We start from the raw sequence: 27,959 nt of genomic DNA, 5'->3' as shown, positions 1-27,959 counted from the left end.
AGTTCCCACAGGGCAGCGCGGCGCCGCCCGGCAGAAAGCTCGGGGCGGTGCTGGGGGCGCGAGGCAATCCGGGAGTTGTAGTCCTGGGGGTGGCGGCCTCAGCGGCCCCAACTAGCGCCCTCTAGGCGCTATCCGACTTTCTCGGCCTCCCCACCCACTACCGCCACTGGAGATGGCTGAACCCCGGGTATCAGGGAGCACTGCCGAGTTGAGTAGCAAGGAGGTGAGCTGAGTATGGGACTGGGACTACAGTTCCCAGGATGCCCTGCGCTGGAGGAAGAGACAGGGCCTCAGTATCCGCCTCAGCCTAAGCGCTTCCGCCTGCGACTGCCGGGCTCTCCGTACCAGCAGCCAGCTCCGCTCTGGCCCTACGAGCCCACGGGGCCCGTATACCTTATTTTTCTCCAGGGCCTCTTCAGTCCCTACCTCACCCGTCAGCTGCTTCGAGCCATCTGTGCAACTTCTCCGTTTCTCGGTTCCTCCCAAGGGCTTCACGTCAAAAGCTTCAGTTTCAGTGGGACTGACCCGATTCTAAGACACGGCCTTGGCACTTAGAGTGTGACCATGTGTGGCAGAGAAATCACTTCGGGGCAAGTTCTCTGAGCCTCAGTTTCTTCCTCGTTAATAGAGGGAAATTAATAACTAAATGGGCCAGTGGGAGGACGAAATGAGATACCACCCCAGAACAGGTAGCCCAGGGCCTAGCCGGAAGGAAGTCCTGACACCAGGGAAGCTGGTGTTACTCCTTAGAGGCCTCTGAACGGAACCCGCCCCCTGCACAAGAGAGCCTCCTCAGGCTCAGTCTCCGTTAAAGTTCCTTTTGTACACCCCTGAGGTCACTCATCCTGCTGCCACCAAATTGGAGCCCTCTGCCCTCTGTTGCCTACATGCCCTGGAGGCAGCAGGACTTGCAGGAAAACTGAGTCACCAGTTCACCAGACGCAACTTGAGAGGCTGCAGTGGGAAGAGGAGATGCAGAGCCCCAAGGACTCTAGCACTCAGGGACACTTGGGGTTCATGGGAAGGCACTGGCCATGCAGAAGGAGATACAGAAGCAAAGCCCATCAGCTAAGATTCAGTGAGTGTTTGGTTGTGGTTCAATTCTGCCTCAAGATGGAGTGGAGTTTGACAAATAGGAGTTTGGGTAATGTTTGCTCCAGCGCCCATAAAGGCTAAGCTGACCTCAGGATGACCTACAGGGACAGGGGTCTGCTCTGGGAGAACATTCCAGCCCCAGGGAAGCTTCCGTCTTACCCTCCAGATGCCGCAGGGTCCCAATGTAGAGACTTGGGCTTCAGCTGCAACCAAGACGCTGCTTCCTGAAGGCCCCAAGGTAACCAGCTGCCTGCAGCACTGGGCCATAGTGACTCAGCCCACCTCCAGCTTCCTTTTCTGCACTAAGGTGACGAGGCTTCTGACCATGTGTGGCTGAGAGGACTGAGTCAAGGGCTGACTCCCACTGCTTCCCTTCCCTGAGTCTGTTTGCGGGGCAGATCGGGGGTGGTGGCCTGGGGGTGGTTGTGTCAAGACTGGTTGTGTCCACAACCCTGTAACCTCTCAATAAAAGGAAGTTGGTGTTGAGCCAGCGATCAGGTAGCCCATGTTCCTGCCTGCTCGCTGCAGATTTCAGAAGAGCCAGGCCATACAGGGGGTAAGGAGAGAGCAGGAGGATCCTAGCCCTCCCCAGTAAGGAACCAAGGCCTGCCACCAGAAGAAGGTCTTGGGAGGAGTCTTCTAGTCTGTCGAGGTGTATACTGTCCCAGCAGGGAGCTGGAAAGAATGGGTTCGATGTGTAGTGGGTTGCAGGAGGACCAAAGCAGCAAGATGAAGGACACATCTGTAGAGTCAACTTGTGATCATCTTAAATATTCTGAGGCACACAGATGTAAATTTTAAATAAATAGAGAGTAGAAGATAAGTGATCTTTGACTACCCAGACCTTGACCAGTACCATCCCAGCCAGTACCCTCACAACTCTAAAGATGTAGAAGATAACCCGGCCAGTGTGGCTCAGTGGTTGAGCGTCGACCTATGAACCAGGAGGTCAGGGTTCGATTCCCAGCCAGGGCACATGTCCAGGTTGTAAGCTTGATCCCCAATAGGGGGTACAGAAGACAGCCAATCAGTGAGTCTCATCATTGATGTTTCTATTTCTCCTCCCTCTCTGAAATAAAAATATGTATTTAAAAAGGTACAGAAGATAGATCCTATGAAGGGAGAAAGAAGAGGGAGGTGTGAACCCACCTAGAGAAGGGGTAGGAAGGGTCAAGCAGAAAGATCATTAATTCAATCATTCCTGTGCAAATCTACTTGTACCCTCACTGTCCTCGGCTTTGAGACACAGCAGTGAACACATGGCCAGATGCCCTGTGAGCAGAGATTTAGCAGGATGGAGACACAGGAACCTTCATTGGTGTGACAGGCATGTGGGACCCAAGGCCAGAGGCAGGCCAAAGTACACCTGTGTTGGGAAAGACTCATGTGCTGGTTGATTTTATGGAATGATCCATAATCAATTGCCTGCTTTGTGAGATGCCCTCACAGTTAAAATATAAGGGCCCTTCAACTCTGCATCTCTGAAATGCCAGCAGGTGGAGGGGCAGGTCCTGGGGCACCTGGGAGCAAAGACAGGTACTCCCTTTTTCCCTTCTTTTGTTAATCCTCACCTGAGGATATTTTCCCATTAATTTTTAGAGAGAGTGAGAAGTGGGGTGGGGTGGGGGTGGGAGGGAGAGAGACACATTGCCTCCCGCATGCACCCTGACCGGGGCTGGGGATTGAAGCTGCAACCCAGATATGTGCCATAAATTGAACCTGAGACCCTTCGTTGTGCAGACTGATCCTAGACACTGAGTGACACCAGCTAGGGCCAGGTATTCTTTCTTTAGTGGGGACAAGCTGGAGCAGGCCTGAGCTGAGGGCCCAGGCTGTGCACATGGGACAGTTGGAGGAACCAGGGCCTGTCAATCAGTCTTCTTTCAGGGAAGGGTCAGAGCCTTGCTCTCTGCACTTCAGAACTGACCACTTTGCGGGAGAGAGGGGAGCTTTGTGGCCAGGTACTTCAGGGTTGGGCGTGAGCATCCCCCCAATGGGAGAGATGCACTCAGGCATGCCTTGACACTGGCACTGGCTTCACATGTCCCACTGTGGCCCCCTCCAGCACACTCTTTGGGGTTTGCCCAGGCCCCCTGCCCCCAATCCTGACCCTGGAGAAACTCTCCAGGTAGCTCATCCTGGGGAGCAGCCAAACACTGCCCTGTATCCATTTACAATGTTTTCATCCTTTGTTTCATCCCAAGTGTTTCCCATGGGGCTAGACTCCTCCCTGCAGGGCCAGGGCAGGGACTTTAGCTACTGGGGGCCACCAGGTGTGAAGAGCGGAAGTGAACGGTAGGGCCTGGCAGGCCTCAGTGGGGTAAAGAGGAGGAAGCAGCTCCCCACCTCCCCTTCCTGGCTCTGGCCTCATCTGGTGGACCCCTCCCCACTTCCAGCTTCTCCTCCTAGGCATAGATGGTCCTGCAGGCGCCAGACAGACAGGGTAGGTGGGAGGCAGGTGTCATCCGGCATCAAAGCAGAGGCACCGGCCTCTTCCTGGGCCCGCAGAGATCCCTCTGCAGCAGGGCTGGGAACAGGCCCTCTAGGATACCCGCTGATCTAGGACCCCTCGCTGACATTCTAAACCTGGCTAGGCAGTGCTTCGGCGCCCCGAAGTGACGGAGTGGGCCCGGAAGCCCCAGGCTCCAGCACAAGGCTGCCCTATTGACCAGGATTGGGCCCAATGGGTGGCCTGGTGTAAGTTCACCATCTCTCTGATGGTGGCCCGGGGGAGCTTTATCTTCTAAGCACCAGCAGCACAGGTGGAGACCAGACAGACTAGATAAGGGCCGTGCGCTCCACACTGTCCTGGCCCTCCCCGGGAATCCTGGTGGAAGGTTGGCTCCAGGCAGAACCACACCGTCCTAAGCTTCTTAGTGCCACCCCAGTGTCTACGGCTCCCAGGCCAAACTCTGGGGACCCCTGGAGTCCTGCTACATCCTCACTGATGAGGCCTCCGGCCCTGCTTGCTGCTGGGATGGATGTATCCACCTATCACTACCCTCAGGTCATCAACCCCATGGAAAGCAGTTGGGGCCAGCAAACCTGAGCTAAGCTCCTTTATGTTGGCTGGGTGGTTGGGGCAAGGTCCTCAGTTTCTCCATTTGCGGCTGGCATGCAGGTGTAAGGGGGAAGTGGGGGAGATGCAGTTTGGGAGACTTTTAGCTAACTCCTTCCAAGTCAGATTCAGTCACTTACCGTTAGTAACCTTCTTGGTGGTGTCCCTGACTGTGGTAGCAGTTGAGCTCTCCTCCCAGCCTGCCTCCCCTTTGTCCCTCCCCTCAAGCCCAAGCCTGTTGGGATCTTAGCCTTTTCCGTGCCTTTGATTTGAGTAGTGTACATGGCCGTGCCTGGGGCCCTGATTACATGCCCCATGGGAACAGCTTGTTCACGAACCCCAGAGACTTGCAGTGCTGCCCACTCGGCCCAGCTGGCCCCGGGTGTCATGTTGGCAGCCGGGCTGCACTCGGGCCAGGTCCTATCATGATCTCATGGCCCCACATGGCCCTGCTCCAGGAGTGCCCTTGGACAAGCTCTGCTGGGGGCCCAGCCTGCAGGTGTCATCCTGGGACCTCAGAGGTTTACAGCGAGGCCAGGACCAGGAGGGGCTGGCTTGACTAGGTCACCTCCTGCTGTCTGAATTCCGATGACACATGGTTCCCAGTACCTCCACCACCACCAGGGGGTGCGAGCCAGGCCCACTGCACGCCACCTCTTGGCCCCACAGGGAAAGGAGCAGACTGTGTGTGATCACTACAGCGTTAATCTGTGGTGACACTGTCCTAGCTTTGCCCTTCTGTATCCAGGCCGCCGTCACTCTGCCTGGAAGTCTTTTTTTCCCCCCCAAAAAATATTTTTACTGATTTTAGGGAAGGAGAGGTAATAGATAGAAACATCAATGATGAGAGAGAATCATTGATTGGCTGTTTTTTGCATGCCCCCCACTGGTGGGGGGGAGGAATCGAGTATGCAACCCAGTCATGTGCCCTTGGCTGGAACTGAACCTGGGACCCTTCAGTCTGCAGACTGACGCTCTATCCACTGAGCCAAACCAGCGAGGGCTGGAAGAGTCTTTCTTGAGAGGATGAAAATAGGGTCAGTGTGCAAGTCAGTGCCTGGGTATTTGTGTGAAACATCTCTGGGCAATTTGTCTTTAGTTACAGTACTGCAGAAACAAACAAACCGAAATAGACTCAAGGCTGTCAGCAGGGTGAGGCTGGGCACAGAAAGCAGAGTTCTCATATTTATTATCATACATACATACATATATATATATATTTCATGTGTATACACAGATAGTTTTCTCTCTTGAAGTATTAAAAAATTGATCAACCTTCAATCTATAAAAAATACCTACTCTACATGATAGAAAAATCTCTCCTCCAAGTTTACACTGATTTACACCCAAGGCTTTCCCCAAAATATACAATACGAGGCAACGTCTTAAGTCTTAGTGTAGAAGGTGGGCCATGTAGAAGATGGAGGGATGCAGGGCAACACACATGCTTACACGCACACACACATGCATACACCTCCCATACGCAGTCACACACAGCAGCAGCCAGTTTGTGGTGGGTCTTGGCCCACCGGGGTGTGCCTGGAGGCTCCTGGCCAGTGCTCGGGCTAAGGTGGGCGGCAGGCCCAGCATCCCTGTGGGGTGACACTGCTGCTCCTGGCAGCGCAGGTGCTGGGCAGTGGTCATGTAGAGCTGGGCAAGAGGCCCCCCAAGCCGCTGGGAAGGCCTTGTTCTCTGCTCTTGATCTGTGTCCTTGGACAGCCTGCCCTGCTCGGCCTTCTGCAGAATGTACCTGGGGAAGAAGGATGACTTCTAATGAATTCGGACTCCTGGAAGAAACATTTGGACTCTGGCCCGGGAGAGTGGACTTCACCCAAGGCAGCAAAATCTGCACAGGGGATGGGGTAATCCAGGAGGCCAGGAAGGCCATGCCCCTGGCGAGGCAGCACCTCACCCTGGCTCTGTCTATGCGCCAGGAGTCAGAGGGATCTGGCAATGTCCACCCTTCCAGATAGTACATTCCACACCATTAGACTCTGAAGCCCTGATTTCAGAGCAGAGGCCCCAGCTCCCACAGGAGGACCAGAGCTCCCAAAGGTTATGGTAGAGGGTCCAACTGTGAGGACGGACGCATGGCTGGAAGCCCCTGGGCCTGAAGCTGGACTAGATGCCCCTTCTGGCTGGGGGACACCTGAGCAGCTCAGGGAGATAGCCTCAGAGAAGCTTGGGGGAACAGAGGGGTGGGCTACAGCTTCTGGTCAGACCCTGACTCGCACCAGCCTCACTGCCTGTCTTCCTTTCACATGCCACCACATCTGGTGCAAGGGTCCTGGGGCCTCTCGATGGCCCAGGACTTGAGTGGCACCAGATCAGGATGCCTGTGCAGACGGGGACAGCCGCACCCCAGGCGGGGACCCATTTCCTTCCTTTCCTTTCTTCCCTGACAGAGCGGGATAACGGGAGGGTCCACTACGCGCGAGGGAGCTCATGGAGAGGCTCATCCCAGCATAAGATACCGCTCACATCTCTGCAGAGGAGGGGGCGGGGGAGGCCAGAGCTAGAGCAGGCCCAATGCCACCTGCATCTGCGGTGGGTTCCACACCAAAGGCTTCTCTTTCCTCTCCCCTCCCACCACCCCATCTTCATGTGCCCCAGCTCAGCTGTGTGCTCTGGGCTCAGTGGGCATGGGACCTGCTATTCTTGGCCCATGTGTGCCGTGGCCATCGCTGGGGTGTTGGTGGAGTCCAGAATCAGCCTGGGCTGGGCTTGCCTGCTTCTACTTGACCTCCAGGATGGACGGGTTGGTCTCCATGATGGCCACGATGATCCTGTCAATGTAGTCCTGCAGGCGAAAGTTGATCTCTTCCTGCTTTTGAATTGCTTCCATGAGCTGTGGGAGAAGCAAGAGGTGGGCACTGGGCACAGGCTATGGGCACTTCCTTTTTTTCTCTGGAGACTGTGGGCCCTTTACGGTAGAGCCCTAGGCCTCGGAGAGTGGATACATTACCTCATCGCGGGAGACGGAGCTGATCTCTGCAGCCAGAGACTCAGAGAAGGATGTGGAGAAGAGGTTCTTGGCGCCCTGGATGCTCAGGTTTATGATCTGTCCATTGAGCTCATCGTTCTGCTCCTTCAGGTTACGGTTATCCTAGGGTGGGCAGCACGACAGTGTCATTGCTGGGCTGTGACCCTCCAGAGACCCCTCTTCCAATGCGGGCTGCCAGGAAGCTTCTTCAGGTGTAAGGGTGTCTGCCCAGCAGTACCTGCTTCAGCCTGCGGACCTCCTGCTCCAGCTCGCTCTCCCGGGTGCGGCTGTTGTACTCCTGTAGGCCGACACTGTTGCTCCGGCCCCTCCTCTGCTCCGCCTCCAACTTGAAGAGCTGTAGGTGCTCCAGCTGCTTCCGCAGGTCCTCAATTAGCTGTGTGGAAGTGCAGAGTGAGCAGCCAACCCAGTCCCTGGTTTCAAATCTCTGCATCGGTCTAAATGCCATTTCTGAGGAGGAGGATGCCACACTTCCCAAACACCACCATGCACCCAGTACCCCCCTCCTCCCCTGCTGAAAGCAGTGGGCCCCCAGCTCACTCCCAATGGGCCCTATGGATCCTTGGACCTCACTAAGTGACAGTTCTGGGCTTGTGTTCACCTCCTGGGTTGCCTCCTTGTCTTTCTGGAATTGGTGTCTCTCATGACTCAGCCTGTCCCCCAGCTTCCTCCTGTTTTCCTGCTCGTCATTGAGCCGCAGTGACAACTCTTCAATCTCATCCAACAACTTCCGTTTCTCCTGCAAAGTTAAACACTTGCCATAGACATACTCACCTGCCACCCCATATACATGGCTTCCCTCAGCTGCACGTGTCCTGAGTCTGTTCACTGACGTCCACAGTGCTGCACCTGAGCCTTCCTGTCAGAGTCCAGGTGCACACACACAGGCATGCACTCAGGGCCTGTGCCTGCCCGAGTGTAGTTCATATGGAAGGTGGGATCTCGGTGTGGGGCAGGAAGTGGAAGATGGGGAGGAGAAACCTCTCAGTGAACATCTACAGAATAGGGTGCAAGGGGTCCAGCTGAAGTCAGCCCCTCCAAGATACCACTGGGTTCAAACCTCAGGTCAAGTGAAGCATGAACCTCTGGACCCAGGGATCCTGTGTCTGGGAAAGCTGAGGAGCCAGGCAGGCTCCCCCAGCAAAGGGACAGTGGCCTGAGCTGCGCTTGTTCCCTCACACTCAGCCTGATAGGCCCGGCATCAGCCTGCCTTTGGAGCAGCCCAGTTCCCGAGCCTGTGGTGCCCCCCTTGGCTGGTCATATCCCTGCAGACCCTTAAAAATATGAGGAACGGGCCCTAGCTGGTTTGGCCCCGTGGATAGAGTATCAGCCTGTGGACTGAAGGGTCCCGGCTTCAATTCCAGTCAAGGGTACATGACTGGATTGTGGGCCCCATCCCCAGTAGGGGGCATGCAGGAGGCAGCCTATCAATGACTCTCTCTCATAATTGATGTTTCTATGTCTCTCCTCTCTTCCTTCCTCTCTGAAATCAATAAAAATATATTTTTAAAAATGAGAAACATTTTAAATTAATAAAATAAAAAAATAAATTAGCTGGCGGTGTGATTGCCCTGCTTTGGATAACCTGTCTCGGCAAATCCCGATCCAGAAGGAGTGGGAAAGCACGTAGGCCAGCATGACTGCACACAGAGGTCCTGGCCCTGCCCACTCACCGCTCCTGGCAGGCAGCTTACCTCCTCCAGGCGTTCGATGTTGGCCTTCAGACAGGGTGTGCAGGACCTCAGCTCACCGTTCTCTTCGTCCAGTTGCTGCAGCCTGGGATATAGAATGAGGCTAGGACCCACTTCCTAGGAGTTCATCTCCTTGGGGTGAGGGGGGCTGAGTGTCTTGGAAACCTCAATGGGGGCTTCCCAGGGATCCACAGAGGTTACTCCCCAATGCCTACAGCCCAGCCCTCACACACACAGGTGCTCTGGGCCAAAACTTTTTGCGGACTAGGACAGATGTTCAATACACTCTGGGGGTGGGGATCATTTCAGGTCACAGAGCAGCTGCAGACACAGTGCAGAGTCCCCGTGGACCCTTCCAGCTTCCTCTTGAAGCATCTGCTCATCACCGCAGCAGGTTTGTCACAGCCCATCACTCTCACCTCAACACTGGTCACCAAACCTTGGATGCAATTCAGCTTGTCCACAAGTGCCCCTCTGCCTAGGATCCCTCCCAGGACCACACTGTGGTTATCTGTCTCCATTGTTCCTATGTGCTGGGCAGTCCCGCAGATTTTCCTGGTGTTCATTCCTTTGACAGTTTTGATTACGTATCTAGTCTTTCTTGTGTGTTCTCATGAGTAGATGGGTTATGATTTGGGGAAGAATCCCACAGAAGTGAGGTGCTGCTCTTATCACATCCGATTAGGATGCCTACGTCTAAATGGGTGATGCCTACGTCTAAACGGGTGATGCTACGTCTAAATGGGTGATGCCTACGTCTAAATGGGTGATGCCTACGTCTAAATGGGTGATGCCTACGTCTAAACGGGTGATGCCTACGTCTAAATGGGTGATGCTGACCTGGATCGCCTGGTTAAGGTGTGTCTGCCAGGTGTTTCCTCTGTCAAGTTCTACTTTCCCCGCCCGTTCTCTGTATCTGGAAGACGGTCACCGAGCCCAGCCCACGTTCCATGGAAGGCAGGACTCGGCGCCACCCCTGGGAAGGGGGTCTCCATGTATTATTTGTAATTCCTCCTCTGTGAGGAAGGTTAGTGTCTTCTCCCTGTTTGCCAACCGTCACGTTTAGTTACACTTTGGGTTGTGGTCCAGTGGTGTCAGCAGTCGTGTGTTGCTCAAACTGTCCCACCTTCGACCTTCAGCTGGCTTGTGTCCTTGGCTACGCACCCATCACTGTGTGTATGCTTTTGTATGAGCACTTCCCTGCTTTCTGGCACCGCAAGGTGCTCTAGGCTCTGCTGGTCTACCCTGTCCCGGCCATAAACACAGCCCTTCCTCTAGGACCCCTGGTTCCTTTCCATAATCCAGTCGTCCTCACCACTAAGTTGCTCTGAAGCCCCCTCACTGAGGGTGTCTTCCTATACACCATAATGGGCCGAGGCCATGCTGGGGAGGCCCCTGACCTTAGGGTGCTGACCCAGGGCCGCAAGGGCTTCTGAGGATTTGAGCAGCCCCCCAAGAACCACAAGCCTCCTCTGTCCCCCATCACACTCCCAGGGAGCTGCAGGAGGCTGATGAGGTCCGGGCACACAGAGCCAGTGACCCTAGGTGCACAGGGCAGGCAGCAAGTTTGGCCAGAAGAAGCTGTGACACCACTCCTGCGGCATGAGACCCCATCCACCATGTGCCCCTCCATGCTGCTATCTGGTGTGGCCAGCAGGGCCCCCTGGCTGTGTAGGCTCAATGGACAACCAGTGGAGGTGCTCTGGGAGTGAGAATGGAAGAGAACTCTAAGGTGACCATTTTTCTGCGGACAGACATCTAAGTATCTGTACAAAGAGTATTTTCACAGAACCAGCACTCACATGCGTAATATGAGCGTGTGTCATTTGCTCTAGCTTGAGGGCCGAGCAGCACAGGACTGCTGCACCTCCTTCAAGGTATGCTTTATGTACAAGGTGCTCATCTCTCTCTATTCCCTCCTTTTCCTGACTCATGCAAGGCTTATGCCTCCAGAGAGGCATAAAGGTAATTTTAATTTTGTCAAGTTGCCTTAAAAAAGATTGATACTTTGACAGAGATAATATCCAACTAGAGATAGATTTAGAGAAACTGATATCTATGGTCATTCTTTGAATTTAGATCTTTTGTGGCCTTCGGTAGTTTTACAGTTTTCACCACGTAGATTTTCCAATTTTTCTAAAATAAAATTTGCTCCTAGTCCCTGTATCTTCCTGGGTGGGAGGGTAGGGCCGTTATTCATGAAAGCACCCACTTTTCATTTTCACTTTCTCACTGACTCCTCTGGAGAGTTGCGGCAGCCTTGCCTACCTGGCCTGCAGGTTCTCGATCTCAATGCTCTTCTCTCTCTCCATCTTGCACAAGAGCTCCTTCTGCTTCCGCGTCTCTTCCAGAATCATCTCACAAGCTCTCAGCTCTTGCTCCTTCAATTGCTCCTCAAGGGCATTGGCTCTGTGAAGGCCAAGGCAGGAGGTGAGACGGTCTGCCCTCCAACCAGGGCTAGATGCCGCCCAGGACCCTGGGAGAGCTGCCCTGCCTCGAGAGGGACAGGAGGCGGTGAGACTTTCCCCCTACAGCTCCAGAGCTAAGGGCAGTCTGAAGCAGGAGGTGCGCCACCTCCAGTCTCTGCTCCCCCCACACTAAGAATTGCATGTGGACCGGAGACCCCCTGATGGGCACAAGTCCCTGAATGTCCCTTGCACTGACACACCAGGATCTGGTGTACAAACCACCCACCCATTTCATCAGCAGAGATAAGGGAAGGTATCATCAAGAACACATGAACAAAGGAATATTCAGATGGGGACCATGGCCCTGGCCCTTTCCCAGACCATTATGTCAGGAGACAGAAACTGACCATCCCAAAGAGAAGGGCTCCAGGCCCTGCCCACGGGGGGCGTGGAGCCCATAAGCTGTCCCTGCACACAGGGCTTCTCGTCTGCTTCTTGGGCCTCACACCTAAGAGAAAACGGATGGCCAAAGACCCCCAGCTATCACAGGAGAGCTTTAACGCAGAGTGGCCAAACAACAAAAGGACCTCAGAGGAAATGCACACCGTGTGTAACTAACAGACCTAAGTTCCACATCCACAAAACAGAGGTGATGTCCCAGAAGGAACAGATGGCAGAAGTAACTTAGAAATTAAAAGCATGAGGAACATTGCCCTAGCTGGCTTGGCTTAGTGGATAGAATGTCTGTCTGCAGACTGAAGGATCCTGGGTTCGATTCTGGTCAAGGGCACATGCCTGGGTTGTGGGCCTCATTCCCCCAGTAGGGAACATGCAGGAGGCAGCCTATCAATGATTCTCTCTCATCATTGATGTTTCTATGTCTCTCCTCTCTCCCTCTCTGAAATCAATAAAAATATATTTTTAAAAATATGAGAAACATTTTAAATTAATAGAAGAGTTGGAGACAAAAAAGGGTATTACATAGAGGTGGGGAAAAGAACAGGAAAGTCGAGGACATGGGAGGAAAGGTCTAGAAGGTCTAATATTTGAGGAATAGAGGTTCAGATAGACGAGAGAAGTAAAGACACTGGAGAAATTCTAGAAATCTTCCTGAAGCTGAGGGGCACTCGTTCCAGGTTTAAAGGTTGAAAAGCACGGGCCCAGCACAGGAAAGAGCAGGAAGCCTCGTGCTGAGGATGCGAACAGGCTACACAGCGGGCCAGGCATCCCACCCACAGTTCAGGCTGGAGGCAGCAGGGCCATCAGGCTCTCAGGGAACCTACTTCCAATTAGAATCCCAGCCTCGGCCCCGCTGTCAGTGCAGGTGAAACAGTCTCAGATGTGCAAGGTCTCAAAGGACCTGTTGCTATGCACCCTTTCCCAGGCAACAGTGGGTGATATCCTCACAATATGAAAAAAAACGGGGAACCCAGAAAATAAAGAACCAAAGGCAGAGGCAGCATGTGGAATTCAACGCCAAGAGACGGCATCAGAAGCACGCTGTTTAGGAGCGGGGCCAACACAGAGAAACCCCTGCAGGAACTGCGGCCGCCCCCTGTGAAAACCCCCAGAGGCTCTTGACTGCACAACAGAGCTCGTTTTAACTCCATTGAAGTGATGTGGCCCGGGTTGGCGTGGCTAAGTGATAAGAGTATTGGTCTGTGCACCAGAGGATCATGGGTTCAATTCCCAGTCAAGGGCACATACTTGGGTTACAGATTTGAGCCCCAGGCATGTGGGAGGCAATCAATCAATGTGTCTCATATCGATGTTATTCTCTTCCCGCCTCTCCCGCCCTTCCACTCTCTCTAAAAACCAATGGAACAATATCCTTGGGTGAGAATCAAAAGAAAATAAAGTGGTGTCATCAGTAGCATCCAGGATGAAAGCATTACGACAGGAACCAAGCATAACCCTGAGTCTATGATGCGAATGCCATGGGAGTGTGTGGGCCTACGTCCCATGCTATTTAAAGCACTCGGAGTCCACCTGTTCAGGTCCTGGGTGCGAAAACAAGGCTTCGAAAACAGGGCTCTTCTTGCCTGTAGCCGGAGTGTGTGGCAGAGCCAGCTTTCGGCTCCGGCAGCCGGCGTGGGGGACCTCTTGTGGAGATCCCACACACCATGCTGCCTGCCTCCCAGGCCCCTCGGGACTCTCCTCTGCCTGGCTTCCACACCAGATGCACTTGTGCAGCCCGGCCTGGCAGCTGATGCTTCTGGGCCACGCTCCCCTCTCACACTCCGCACAAGCACATTGCTGCGAGCAGCATGAGGTTACACAGAGTGACTACTGAAACTCACATGGTACTCTATAAAGTCTGCACAACAGGAGTGGGTAGTAACAGTAGTTTCTCCTCAGTTCACACATCTATACCCTCACTATCAGAATCAGACTGTGCATCCCACCATGTGTCCAGCGGTTCCTGCTGGTTTCCATGGCGAAGGATCTGTGAGGACAGGTCATGCCTCCAAAGCAAAGGGCTCTGAAGGCACTGGCTCTCACTCCCAAAGCCCCTCTTGCTGTCGGAGGCCCTGGCAATCATGTGATCTTCCTCGCCTTGGTTTCCTCTTTGGTAAAATGGGAACAGTAGTATCTGCCTCACAGGGATTATAAAGATGGAACCAGATGATGTGAGGGGAGTGAGCAAATCACAGCAACTCTCAAAGCCAAGGAGCCCGTGTCCAGGACCGAAGGCCTGTAGTTAATACTATTTCCCCTGGATGGGCTCTCAGAGTGGGACAAAGCCAGGGCCTCACATTAGAACCCAGAATGCTCCTCTCACCTGTAGCCTCTGCCACCCCTGAGATCAGGCTCCCTCCCCGGGCACTCTGTGCAGGCAGTGCGGGTGCTGGCCTCAGCTGCTCCTGAGGGAGGGGTGAGGCGGCACTCTCTCCACACTCTTTCCTCTGAGGCCCTACATGGGCTGGAGACAGTACTAAGTCGAAGCCACACTCAAAAGGCAGCCCGGCACCATCCCCTGGGCTGGCTCCCAGCAGCAGGATGGAGGGCAGCTCCAGGTGAGAGCCAGCCTCTGCACAGCAGCTGCTCACCTGTGCACCAGCTGGAGATTCTCCTGCCTCAGGCGGCTGTGTTGCTCCCCGTTGGCAGCGGTGTCCTTCTCCAGCTCTGACACGCGCTTCTCCAGGTAGACAACCTTGGGAGCAAGACAGTTTTCATTCGGCTCCAGTTGGGTCTATGTTGTTATGGAGACTCTCCCCGTAAATGAGGCAGAACGGCCCCCACAGGCGTCAGTATGGACGGGGACACTCCCTGGCCTCAAAACTACAAGTGCAGATGTTAGCCGGTGACCTGGAGAGGCCTGAGGTGCCGACAGTGCCTTTGTGATGGATCTGTGATGGCTCGTGGGCATCTGCTCTCTGCCAGCCCCAGCCCTTGGAGACATCACAAGACAGGGGACTCAGAGAACAGCAAGGCCCCAAGATTTGGTACCTCTCTTCTCAGAGAGCTCACTGACAAGATAGGAGACAGATGCCTAACAGGTGATAAACAGACTGAGACCTGCAAAGTAGATATTGTAGGTGCTACAGAGAGAAGATGAGGGGAGACAGGAAAGGGTACAGAAGAGGTGAGGGAGTAGTACAGGAGGAGGTGAAGAGGGGGGACAGGATGGAGTGAGGGTACAGGATGGGGTGAAGGGCATAGAAGGAGGTGACGGGGGACAGAAAGAGGTGAGTACCTGCTCAGGTGCCCATGGCTGAGGACTGAAGCAAGGAGCTTCCAGAGTGTGGAGCCCCAGGGGTGCTGCCACTTTCCTCTTCCCCTCTCTCTGAAGCTGGTCCTCATGAAGTATGGGTCTGTCCCCACATAACCCATTTAGCAGGCTTCTCTCAGGGAACAGCCCGTTCTACACATTGTTTAATTCTGCCGTCACTGCTGGGCGAGTGCCCTCCTCCCCAAAACCTCCAGTGCCCCCAAATCCTGCCTCCATGGCCCTGGTGAGCTGGGTCTGAGTCAGTGCACCCTGAGCGGACACTACAAATATGGGCTGATAGCCACTGGCGCTCACTGTTCTGTTCCCATCGCCTCAGTCCCCTCTATCTTTGCATGTGAAATGCTAGAGATGGGCAGGGCTGGCAGAGGGTCAAATTAATTAACTCTGTGGTGCTGTCACTACTGATGTGCTCTGCTTGCCAGGATGAGGCCTGGTCCCCTCAACAAATACACCCCAATGTGGGTCCACACCCTGAGCATAAGTCGTGAGACTGGGACCTTCCTGTCCACAGGTGTCCTCTGGTGTCCCCCTCCAGGGCCTACCTTGTCCGCAATGTCTTCTTCCATGCCCTCCACGGCGTCTGGGGGAGGGTCCTGCAGGGCCTCCATGGTCAGAGCCCCTGACTGATGCAGGTGCCTGTGGAAAAGAAACAACAGCCCAGTCCAGAGAAAGTCTTTCACCAGAACGAAGAGAGGAAAGACGACGTGAGAGACCAAGGCAAGTTCTTCAAATATGAGCATTTCTAGGTCAGTCTGAAAAGCAGATCCCAGCAGCCTGGGACCTCTGGGCAGGACACTATTACCGAGGGGCTAGAGTAAGCCAGCTGTACTCTGTGTTCAAAGAGTCCTCCTGCTGCTCTTTGGAGCCTGATAAGCCCAGCCTTCTCTCACCAGCTGATGGGGCAAGGGTACTTTGTACTTGGATAATAAAATACGACGTGGTTCCTCCCTGAGATACGATATAATCTCATATTCCACTGGCCCATGAAATACTAATTCGGGTCCATGACTTTTACACACAACGTCACCTACATGTATCTTAATATCTGACTTCAAATGTACTTCCAACAGCAGCAACAGTGAGAGACTTGGGGGGTGGTGTCTTTCTGGGAAAGGCATATAGGCCCGACAGCCCTCTGCCAGAGCAGCTCCAAGCACCTGGCTCCAGTGGGCACAGGTCTCCAGCCATGTGGGCCATGCTGGGTGGCGTGCAACCTAGGACATAGGTGACACGAGCCCCGGCTGTCTGTGGAAACCCCTGGGGCTCCACACTCTTGAAGCTCCTTGCTTCAGTCCTCAGCCATTGGCACCTTAGCAAGTACTCAGCAAATATATGTTCAAAGTCACCCGAGAGATGATCTTGTTAGTTGTGGTGATACTAGATCAGCTGTTATTTACCTGGTGCCTGTGAAACTCTCAGAGCATTTGGACAGAGTCTGCATATACTGAGCCAGGTTCCAAGTTGTCAGTCTGATACTCAGTTGTGTGACCTTGAAAAAGCTACTCACCCTCTCTGAAACTCATTCTCCTATAAAATGGGGATCTGCAGGCTATTATGGGGTTTAAATGAGGTTTTTAATATATAAACAGCTCCGATAAGGACATAGCACAAGGTAAGGATTCAAAAATATACTATTAAAAATCACATTGAAATTTTCTACATTATCTTTATAAAACGTATCACCTTCTATTTCCTTTTTAGTGCTGACTTAGCTTGTACATTTCTTTAAGTTTTTTTGACTCCAAAAATGTTCTAAGGGGAACAGAAAAGAAGGGCATCTTCGTCCCTGGGGACCACGAGTCCCTTAAATGTGCCCAAGCTAAGACACAGGAACACCTCCTGGATCTCATCTCATTCGCTGAAGGTCACTGAACCCTAAGGGCAGGGCCACCATGTTCTTGTCCAATTGGTGTTCTCAAACTCCAGTGACTTTGACCCCAAACACAAGCTCCTGGTGCCAATCCTGAGATAGAAAGCTGCCCACACAGACTCAGAGACCATGCTGAGGAGGGGCTATGGCCTAGGGCCTGTCACACAATCCTGAGCTCCTACTAGGGGCTCACGGCACTTCTGAACAGCTGAACCTAGGGCTGGGAGGTGGCACCCAGTCCCCAAGTACCCAGCGTGCGGCCCCAGCATGTGGCTGCTTCGGGGAAAGGCCAGGTTTCTTGGCACTGTGGGTGAGGGTCTTGTTTATTTAAACCCACCCTACTTAGGAGGCCTCCCCGGAGAGGGGACTATGGGAAATGCCTGATCATCCCAAAGGGAGGCAGGTAAAGCCCGGCAGGTGCCAGCACACTCAGGGTCAAAACCTGCTTTCTGCTCTGAGGCAGTGCCACTGGCGCTCCCTCTGGTCCTGAGGCTGGCTCTGTGCCAGTGCTTTGCGGTTGTCGCTTGCACACTGACCCCAGAGCCCTTTCCATCCATGTTAGATACAAGTCAGGTCACAGAGGCCAGAGCTGGTGGCTCCAAAACCCATACTCCAGCCACACTGCCACGTGAAAAGGGCTAAAACACTGTGAAGAGTGAAGTTACAACAGTTATTTTGAGTTTTCTTTAAATTCTGGTGGTGGTATTAAGAGCAAAATAGCAGCAGATTAAAACTGCATCTACCGACCACAAAACATGCCTCTGTAAACTCTAAGTGCACATTCCTGCAGATTGAGCTTTTCTATACCAAAGGGTAGCTGTGAAGGAAAAGGAAGTTCTCAGAGGGTGTTTCATGGAGGGAGCAGACACAAAGCCCAACCGTCGAGGCAGCCTGGGCCCTCAACAACCCAGGGGCCCCCAGTGTCCCAGAGGTGGGAGGCTGAGGAGATGACTCCGATTTTTACCTTCCTTAGTTTTACTAGCTGTAGCCTCTTTGGGGTAAACTATGAAAGTGGTGTTAAGACTGTAATACAGTGTGGTTTGGAATTAAGATTATAGCCTTAAAAACTTGGATGCTTTTCTGAAAGGGGTGATGTGAGAAAACAAATGGAAGTGAACTGATGATAGGCAGCTATGCTTACTCTGGATCCTAAGACCTCACGATGATAGAGGAGAGAAGAGAACACCACACACAAATGTTTACATGCCCAAGGACAAGGAGAACAGAAGAGAAAATGGCATCAGAAAAGAGATGTCCAGTGGTTAGAGCCCACGCACCAAAGGGTCGCAGGTTGGATTCCCAGTCAAGGTTGCAGGTTTGGTCAGGGTGTGTATGGGAGGCAACCAATCAATTTGTCGCTCTTCCAATCCCTCCCTCGCTCTTCCACTCTCTCTAACAATCAGTGGAAAAAAGAGCAACAAATGTCCTGGGCACTGGAGGGCAGAGGAGGGCCACAGCCAGCCAGTGAGACACTGGAGCCAGCCGCTTCCTCCGGACAGCCCTGAGAACGGGGCCTAGAGATGAACATAGAGGGTGGGAGGGGCGGCATCTACCGCACCCTTGAAAAGGACTGTCCTAGACCAGGAGCAGCCCTGACCTCAGGACACAGGGCTTACAAACAGAATGCACCCCCAGTCTGCAAACTAAACGGTGGGCCCAGCACAGCTCCCCTAACGCTGGCAGCTGGCAGCTGGCAGCCAGGCAGAGTTCACTCTGTGAGAACAGGCCAGCCTGGCTGGAGAAAAAACCTACTGACACAGGGGCCTGCCCACACCACATGTTGGCCAGCTGTGAGCAACCACTTCAATAAGCACAGAGAGTGTGCCCCCACTTGTTTGAGAGAGACCTCTAGAGTGACAGAGCCCAGATGAGAACCCAGGAAGAGATGGGAGGAACAGCTGGTGGCATGTGGGTCATGGGAGACAAAGCCAGAGTAGAGAGAGGCATGTGGGGCCACAAGCGGGAGTCCTAGAAAAAGCAGGAAGTGGAACAGAGAGCACTGTCAGAGAAACAGGCTGACAAAGCTCCCAAAACTAAGGGACAGAAGCTTCCACAATGAAACAGCACACCTTTCATACAGCCCAGCATAAGTAATGGGAATAAGGACTCACAAGACTGATCACTACCAGGACAAAGAAGAAAACATCTTAAAAAGCCCCCAGAGAGGGAAAATGAGAAAGCATCCGACCTCTTAGCCGCAGCAGTCCTAGTAGAAGGCAATGAGCAACGCCTTAAAACACTCTAAAGGGAAATCACTTACAGCCCTGACGTCTACGCTAAGCCAAACTGTAAGAGTACAATATCTAGCACGGTCTCAACATATCTCCTGGTAAGGGGTGGGGGGGATTTATCTGCTGGGTACCTCTTTTTCCAACATGCTACAAGAATATATGCTGGACAAAAAAATGGAGATAAAAAAAAAAAGGAAGACATTATCAGGGAGTGAGATGATCCAACACCTGAAACAAATATCTCGATCCCAAAAGTGTGTGGGGGAAACAGGACCACAGCAATGCAGCCTGCACACACCTGTGCAAAGGGCAGAGGCTCTGGGAGGGAATGGCCAGGAGGCCCAGGGCTGCCTCGTGGCCCTGAGAGAGGGCTGGGCAGAGCAGCACTGAAGATGACATAAGGGCTGGGCAGAGATAGGCAGGGGGGAGGGGTGGGGAGTGGGAACAGCTGTATTAGCATCAACAATAAAACTAAAACCTAGCCGAAACCGGTTTGGCTCAGTGGATAGAGTGTCGGCTTGGGGACTGAAGGGTCCCGGGTTCGATTCCGGTCAAGGACATGTACCTTGGTTGTGGGCATATCCCCAGTGGGGGGTGTGCAAGAGGCAGCTGATCGATGACTCTCTCTCATCGATGTTTCTAACTCTCTATCTCTCTCCCTTCCTCTCTGTACAAAATCAATAAAATATATTTAAAACAAAACAAAACAAAACCCTAACCAATGGACACAGACACCAGGGGGCTGAGAGCATGAGTGAGGGTGGGGGTGGAGGGATAAGGACACATATGTAATACTTTAATCAATAAAAAGAGAAAAAAATAATTAAAAATTAAATTAAATTTAAAAAGAGTTGAGAAAATTTAGAATAAATATTACTTAAAAATAAATAACTAAAAGATGAAGCAAATAAAAACATGAAGACAATCACTGACTCCAGGAGAAACAATGACTTGTGTTAAAAAGGAAATAAAGTACATGGTTCCTATAGAGAATTCTTATAAATCCTGTGAAAATTGTTTTCAGAATTAGCATAGAAGGGGAGAGGATAAAGGTATATGCTGTCATCTTTCACTGTAGGAAGCCAATAAATAGTATCTAAAACTGAAGAATGAAGAAATGACCACAGAAACATGTTCTTTAGAAACCCAGAATCAGGCACATCTCCTTCCTCTTCTAACCCTGGGGAATCAGGGGATGTAAAAGGCAGATCCAGATCTTCTGACTGTGAAATCAGGCCCCTTATAGACTCTCTCTACAGCAGACATGGAGATACGGCCCCCTTCTGGACCTTGTTGGTAAATACTCAATAAAACAGAAGGGATGTCACACACTTTCAACATAAACTTTCTGGTCACAAATTCAGGTCCCAATCCACAGCTATGAAAATTATTTTGACAATCCATCTTGAATTATTTTTAGTCTCAAACCATGAAAAGCAACTTTCAAAAGTTAAAAATAATAATAATACATTGGAACATAGCATTTTCTAAACATGTTTTTGAAAAGAGCTATAATTAATGAGACATTTCAGAAGAATATCTCAATAAATAACAAATGGTTTCCTACCTTGCCACCTTCTTGCTGGAGAGCCGCTTCGTTGGACTGTGCAAATCAAAATAAACAGGAAAATCGTGTCAGAGAACAGACAGGGAGGAACGGGAGGAAACAGGAAATTCGGGCTGAAGAGATATGGGGATGGGGGTGCGTCCATAGGCATGCAGCACCGTGCTTGCCAGGCCAGCTCCATGCATAGAAAGGCCCACTCAGCAAAACGTTCAGGAACATGGGAGCAATCTCAGGGGCTTGTCAGGGACTCAGCAAACTGTTATTTCATGCCCCAAGAAACTTCCAATAGGTCCACAGTCGGACCTCAGTTCAGAGGCCGACCCCCGTGTCGACCCTCCAGCTGGTTGCACTGGATCCAAGCCATTGGCCAATGCCACATCCCAAATGCTTTTGGAGCAAATTACCCTCCAAACAGTGGGCCCCCACATGAAACTTAACATGGGCCTGTTTGTAACAGCAAAGTGTTGTCATCAATTTAACTTAGGCACTAATACTTCACGCTCTGAAATCCCACCTGGACAGCTTCCCTGGTGCCAGCACCCAGCAGCACCCAATGCCCAGCAGCTTCTCCTGACACATCCTACAGCAGTTTTGTAGCAAAGTACTGGTGAGACTCCTCCCAACGAATAGCTTTCCTGGCAGCCGGAGAGCAGATTTCCAGCAAGTTCTAGATGGTAGATCCCAAAAACGTCGCCTCTCACAGCCCCCCATCTGTGAAGCACCACAGTGGCTTACTTGCCATCCAGTTTGCCATGGCTACACCTTCTACGGCAGGGTCAGCCCTGGGTGAGGTGGGTGGCTGGCTGTTCCATATAGATGCTATTCTTACATTCTTCCAAGTTCTCTCTACTCTTACTGGCTGACCCCTTGTTATATTATAGTTAGGCATAACTTAACCACACTCTCAGGGAGTAGACTGGCAGTCTAGTGACTAGGTTTATAATTTGAAAATATGCCTCTGGGTAAAGCAGATATCTATAACAGTTCTGTAAAATTAATTGTTTTTACAGAGGCTCCTGGGTACCTGGAAAATATGATAGCTATCAGCATCTTCTGAAGCTCACCGAGTAGAAATTGTATCTGATGTCAAAGCTTCCACATATAGTTTGGATTATAACGCCTTTTATCTTCCACAAACCATGACCAAATACATTTATTTGGAGGCAATTCCATGGACAGCAACATGCAAGACTCAGATATCTTTGAGTGTTTAGGGGAAAATGACTGACAGCTGTGTCCTCATCATAATAACTTTAATGATATATTAACCAACCTTGGTAGAGTCTTTCTTAGGGAATGGGTGGCTGAAACGGGGTGAGACCCCACTAAATTTGCTGGCCATACTATCCACGTGTCCGAGTTTATTATCTGCCCCAGAAAGCCTAGCAGAAGTGACCATGGCAGTCCTGGGACAGAGTCTCCAGATGGGAAAAAAAAATTTCTCTGGCCGAAACCGGTTTGGCTCAGTGGTAGAGCGGACTGAAAGGTCCCAGGTTCGATTCCGGTCAGGGGCATGTACGTGGGTTGCGGGCACATCCCCGGTAGGGGGTGTGCAGGAGGCAGCTGGTCGATGTTTCTCTCTCATCGACGTTTCTAGCTCTCTATCTCTCTCCCTTCTTCTCTGTAAAAAAAATCAATAAAATATATTTTTAAAAAGTAAATAATAATTTCTCTGTCAAAAATCTTCAGAGAATAAGAGATGTCATACCTGTACTGGAACCTACTTATCAGGAAGGCAAGTCTTCACATGAAAAGGATAAATGACCTCTCACCAGAGCACCCATGTAACACACAGAGGTTAAACTGGTTTTCCCTAAACAGGCCAGTGGATCTTTGGGATCACAAGACATCACATTTTCTCAAGTCTGCCTGGAAGGCACTTTTCAAAGAACACTTCCCATTTCTCATCAGTGCTGCTGGGGATCCACCAGGCTCCCTTCTGAAGCTGCCAATGGGCCACGATGTTGGGGTCCACCTAACTGGGCACTTGCTGGACTCCAGCCTGTGTTGGCATGTTGCACAGAACAAAAGAAAAAGTGTCCAAGATGTAAAACTCACTGGAATTGGAACTAGGGGCAGAACAGCAGGTACAACAGGGCCAAGGTCACGAGGACCCACCAGAAAGACCTAGCTGGCACTGGCTGAGGCCCAAAGGGAAGGCTCCTTGGATGTGTAAGTGGTTTTCAGAAGACTACTCTAAACATGCTGAAACCATCAGGGTAGTTCAAATGTCTGCCCATCTTTACGTAACCTTCCAGCCCTTCTCCAAAAAGCTCCCTGGATTACTGCCTGGGAGCCCACAGCCCTCATCAGCACACACCAAGTAGCCCACCCAGGGGTTTGCCCATATGACCGGCTAAGTCAACAATAAGCTTAATGGGCATGTCAGTACCCAAAAATGTTTTCTGTAACTGGAGCTTGTGAAGTTGTGAAAAACCAGCAAAAGGATCTGTTTCCTCCTAAAACTGTGACCTGAGCTGGGACTGGGTATTGGGGACGAAAGGGGAGCAAATGGTCTGACACAAACTGGAGCCAGGAGATGGAGGAGAACAGACTCATGAGGGCAGGGAGCAGCGGTACATGCTGGGGTCCTGTTTTAAAAACAGGGCAGCAAAGCTGGATTCTTCTGGAAACGGTGTCTGAGGCAGCCTTATGAAAGCAAGTTCAGGAAAGGGGCTCACCTAGAGACTGCGTACCTGATTTAAAACAACATTCCTGAAAGCTGACTGCAAATATTTTGAAAGACCAAATCTTACTTTAAATTTCCCATGCTGTTTCAGGTGACTCCCAATTAAAGAAATCTTTCAGTAAAATGAAGAAAGTATCTCTAAGAACAAACTTTCATGAGCTGGACTTCCTTACGCAGGATACATAGCATCTAAGATTGTCTCCTCCCTCGTTTCCTCCCAAACAGCTGATTAGGCTGCGGCATGCACAGGAGCAAGTAGGGTGAAGGGCACCAAACAGGCTCAGCGCATGCAGGGAGCGGGGGCAGGGCTAGGGAACAGTCCGGCGTCTGCATGCTCATCTTCAATTCAGGACCACCAGCCAGGGGCAGCTGTGGACAAGAGTGCCCTCACCCTGGAACACAGAGCCAGGCTCTACACCAGTTACCTATTCTTTTCAAGATCATTCAGGCGAGCCGAAAGATCCTCTAGGCGGTTGATTTGTTTATGGCACTGGCTACAGTAAAACTCAAAGGCCTCATCAGTGAGGATGCTGTGTAGCTTTGTGGCAAGCGGGTCGGCGCTAGAGAGACAAGAAGTGTCAGTTCAGGAGACAGCGAGGACTGTTCAGGTTACCTGTGACTCCACACAGGGCTAGAACTGGCCAGGCAAAAGCATATTGTCAGGTAACTGGCTGTGGAAGATTCTGACTCTTAACTTTCAGACTGTTGTACACCCACCTCCTCAACGTCATCTATGATTCATGACACACACCAGGTCACGTTGCAGGGGGCTCAGCCACACACCTGCTCCTTCCTGCTCAGGTGCTCAGAGGAAACAAAGTGGCCCATCAAGTACCCTTAACAAGAAGGAAGTGCCTGCACACTCTGCTTCCTCCTTGGTTAAGCACTCATCAAAGCGAGCGCAAAGCATGTCTCCAGGTAGGTTTTACTTACTATACTATAACTGCTTTAATACACTCTGAAAATCACCAATAGCAGCCCTGGTCGGTATGGCTGTGGTTAGTGTCGACCCACGCACCAAAGGGTCTTGGGTTCAATTCCCGGTTAAGGGCACGTACCTGGGCTGCAGGTTCGCCCCCTACTGCCTGTTGGATACAGTGCTGGCTTTCTCCCAGGGCCTCCAGGAAGGACAGCTGAGAGTAGCCAGCTCCATAGTGTGAATCTCACCCTTTAGATATTTCAGTGCAAAGCCAGAACTTTCCAGACAGTTTGGGGAGGTCAGATAATTATAAGGAAATGAATCAAAGAATTGGTTGTGATGTTCAAGGCTCCCGCAGAGGTTGGTCAAAGGGTACATATTTTTAGCTACAAGAAGAATAAGGTCTGAGGATCTAACGTAAAACAGAGCAGAACTTACATGTTCTCTTATACATACATGCACACATTCATATAGCTACCCTCAAAGCCAGCTACCAACCATAATGAGATCACAACTAGTGGCTAAGGAACCCACAAAGCTGAGTGTGCCAACACAGGCTCTGTGCCATGTGGTTCAGCTGAAGCCTCAGATACGTGGAGCAATCTGGGGATATAAGTGGATGAGGAAAACTTCAGCTAACTTTCACTGAGGCATAAAAATAAAATTTTGAATGTGTATGTTAGTTATATTACAATGAATGCAACAAATTCTCTTTTACCAATTTATGAACCAAAAGGGGAAACTTCCCCACAACTAACTATGGGTGAGCGGGAGGAGGACGTGTGCTCCAGGGGTGCGTTACCTGGGGGTGAGAAAAGCAGGGTCTCCGCAGCCGTGCTCCCCATTGCAGAGGGTCTCTAGGGACAGTTCTGCCTCACTGCCCTCACCATAGTCCTCAAAATGCTCCTCATCACCTATCACCGTGACGACAGACTGGCTGTGGAGGTGGGATCTGAAAAGGCAAAACAGAAAAGACACACTGTGCTCAGGGCCATGACAGCCCTAGAACCGAAGGTGTGACGAGCGCTTTCCAGCAGAAATGAGTTCAGATGTAGGCACCTCACGGGACCAAGGTGACACCTGCACAGGAAGAAGGAGGAATCTTTCCAGAATAAGGCTGAGTTGTTTGGATATCAAAGTGGAGAAAATTATTCCTACCTCACATCATACACAAAAAAGAAAAATAACAGAAATGGACCTCTGTCTCTGTCTCTGTCTCTGCTAAGCTCCAAGGCCCTTCTTTTGCTGTAACTTGTTTCCTGAGCCCATTTCTTCTAGGGCTCACTTATACCTCTGTGACTTTCTAAATAAATTTTCTCTTATTAAAAAAAAGAAAAAGATATCTGCAAAGCACACAGAGGTTAAGGGACTCATCTAAAATATATTAAGAACTACTACAAATCAGTACGGAAAAGACAGACCCCAGGACCGACAGACGTTGAGAGATCAAATCCCACCTACTTATGTGCCACTCTGCACTTCAACAGCACAGGTGAACAGCAGCCAGGAAGACCAGATGGCCTCCAAGCCAAAAAAAAGTTGTATTATCTGGCTTTTTACAGAAACGGTTTAAAAAACGGGTAAAAGACATGAGCAGCAACTTCACAAAAGAGGATCTCCAAATAGGCATAAAGGCAAGGAAAGATACAAAAGGTGCTCATCCTCATGAGGCTCCTGGGAAATGCTAGTAGGAGCGATCCCACACCAATATTGTACTCCATGTACTCCAGAAAGCCAACATGAAGAAAGCGGGCTGTGCCAGTGCTGCCAAGGACGGGGAGCAACCAGAACCCACAGCACTGGCCCGTTAACTACTAAAGCCCTGACTGTAGCCACCAGTAAGTAAATAACTTCTAAAACTGAACATGTGTGCTCCAGATGCACTACTGACATGTAATGTTTACAGCAGCTTCAGTCATAAAACCAAAGTACATTAAATTAAAAAGCTGCAGCACATTCATACAATGTAATGCTCTACTAATAAAGTAAATGATTTATAGCTGTGCATAAAAATATGAATAAATCTCATAACTGCAATATGAAGGGAAAGAAGTCAGGTGTAAAAGATATTTCAATCTTGCCGAAACCGGTTTGGCTCAGTGGATAGAGCGTCCGTCTGTGAACTCAGGGGTCCCAGGTTTGATTCCGTCAAGGGCATGTACCTTGGTTGTGGGCACATTCCCGGTGAGGTGTGTACAGGAGGCAGCTGGTCAATGTTTGTCTCTCATTGATGTTTCTAGCTCTCTATCCCTGTTCCTTCCTCTCTGTAAAAAATCAATAAAATGTATTTTTTTAAAAAGGTATTTCAATCTTAAGGTATAAAACCAGAAAGAGCAATCCTGCCATTAAAAAACCAGGATAGCCCTCCCTGGTTTGGCTCAGTGGATAAGACCTGAGGACTGAGGAGTCCTGGGTTGGATTCCAGTCAAGGGCACATACTGGTTGCAGGCTCTATCCCCAGTAGAGGGTGTGCAAGGAGGCAGCCTATCAATGATTCTCAGTAATTATTGATGTTTCTCTCTCTCTCTCTCTTTCCCCCTTTCCCTTCCTCTCTGAAACCTATAATAAAATACAAAAAATAATAATAAAAACCAGGGTGGCTCTAGCTGGTTTTCTCAGTGGGTAGAGCACCAGCCCGCAGACTGAAGAGTTGTGGGTTCGATTCCAGTCAAGGGCACATACCTTGGTTGCAGGCTCAATCCTGGAATGTGGGAGGCAACGTCTGTCTCTCATAAAGATGTCTCTCTCTCTCTTTCTCTCCCCTTCCTTTCCACTATCTCTAAAAATTAATGAAAAAATATCCCCGGTGAGGATTAACAATAACAAAAAGCCAGGGCAGCCCTGGCCAGTGCTGTTCAGTGGATAGAGCATAGGATTGTGGGTTCCATTCCAGGTCAAGGGCTTGTACCTGGATTTGATCCCCGACCCCTGTAGCAACCAATTGTTGTGTCTCTCTCACACCAACACACCAATGATTCACTCCCTTTCTCTCTCTCCCTCTTTTCCTGCCTCCCTTCTAAGATATAAAAAAAAATCAATGGAAAAAATATTCTCATGTGAGGATTAACAACAACAACAAAAAAAGCCAGGGCACCTGCTGGGGAGCTGGAAGGTCTCCTATGTGGCATGTCTGTACTGTTATGACAGGTACACTTGCATGTCATTATATAATACTTCAATTAAAGAGGAAAAAAATGAAAAATTCTGTGAGGACCAAACAAAAAATAAAATAAGCTGAAAATAAAACCCAACCACTTCCAAGGTTGCTAAGCATGGTGGCTTCCTAAGTAGCAGAGGGGAAACCACAAGCTGTCATTCAGGTCCACATGGGCCACGGGCACCTCTCCTACCCTTCCCCTTTCTCTCACCGCTCCTCAAATGCATTGGGCACCAGGAGCGGTTGGGCAAACAGGAGGTCTGATTAGGGATGCCACGAAGATGAGTTTCTAAGATCCTGCCAGAAGACATTTACTGAATGTTGTGTCTTGACTGGTTTCCATCACAATTCCTGGAAAATCCAAAGACCAAGTTAATGTTTTCTCCTAGAATTTCTACTTCTGTGGCCAAAGAAGTTGTGCAGCATTTGTAACCACTATAATGTGCTGTCAGCAGGAGGGGCATCTCCTGACAGCTGACAGGGAAGCCAGCTGTGACCAGGAGTGGCTCAGGGCCACTCTGCAGGGTCCACATTCTCTCC

General features: G+C 51.0%; 1 protein-coding gene across 5 annotated transcripts in view; it reads right to left on the bottom strand.

Annotated features, from left to right (window-relative positions):
• Positions 1–5,325: 5,325 nt before the first annotated feature.
• RAB11FIP3 (RAB11 family interacting protein 3) overlaps positions 5,326–27,959 on the bottom strand; it is a 91,298-nt gene continuing 68,664 nt past the window's right edge. For 2 of the 5 annotated variants that reach the window (XM_036460133.2, XM_036460134.2), the window contains 11 exons: positions 25,065–25,214; positions 23,769–23,903; positions 20,655–20,690; positions 15,529–15,622; positions 14,304–14,407; positions 11,114–11,254; positions 8,849–8,930; positions 7,756–7,893; positions 7,375–7,530; positions 7,119–7,259; positions 5,326–7,001 (listed from right to left, as the gene is read on the bottom strand). In XM_036460133.2, the coding sequence (XP_036316026.1) occupies positions 6,888–7,001; positions 7,119–7,259; positions 7,375–7,530; positions 7,756–7,893; positions 8,849–8,930; positions 11,114–11,254; positions 14,304–14,407; positions 15,529–15,622; positions 20,655–20,690; positions 23,769–23,903; positions 25,065–25,214 (1,291 nt within the window). In that variant the 3' untranslated portion in view covers positions 5,326–6,887. The remainder of the gene's footprint in view (positions 7,002–7,118; positions 7,260–7,374; positions 7,531–7,755; positions 7,894–8,848; positions 8,931–11,113; positions 11,255–14,303; positions 14,408–15,528; positions 15,623–20,654; positions 20,691–23,768; positions 23,904–25,064; positions 25,215–27,959) is intronic. The other 3 variants (XM_045570310.1, XM_036460136.2, XM_045570311.1) reach the window with 3 other exon arrangements.

This window comes from Pipistrellus kuhlii, unplaced genomic scaffold (assembly GCF_014108245.1).
Source record: "Pipistrellus kuhlii isolate mPipKuh1 unplaced genomic scaffold, mPipKuh1.p scaffold_m20_p_31, whole genome shotgun sequence".
Classification (NCBI taxonomy): Eukaryota; Metazoa; Chordata; class Mammalia; order Chiroptera; family Vespertilionidae; genus Pipistrellus; species Pipistrellus kuhlii.
This window is presented reverse-complemented; position numbering and strand designations above follow the sequence as displayed.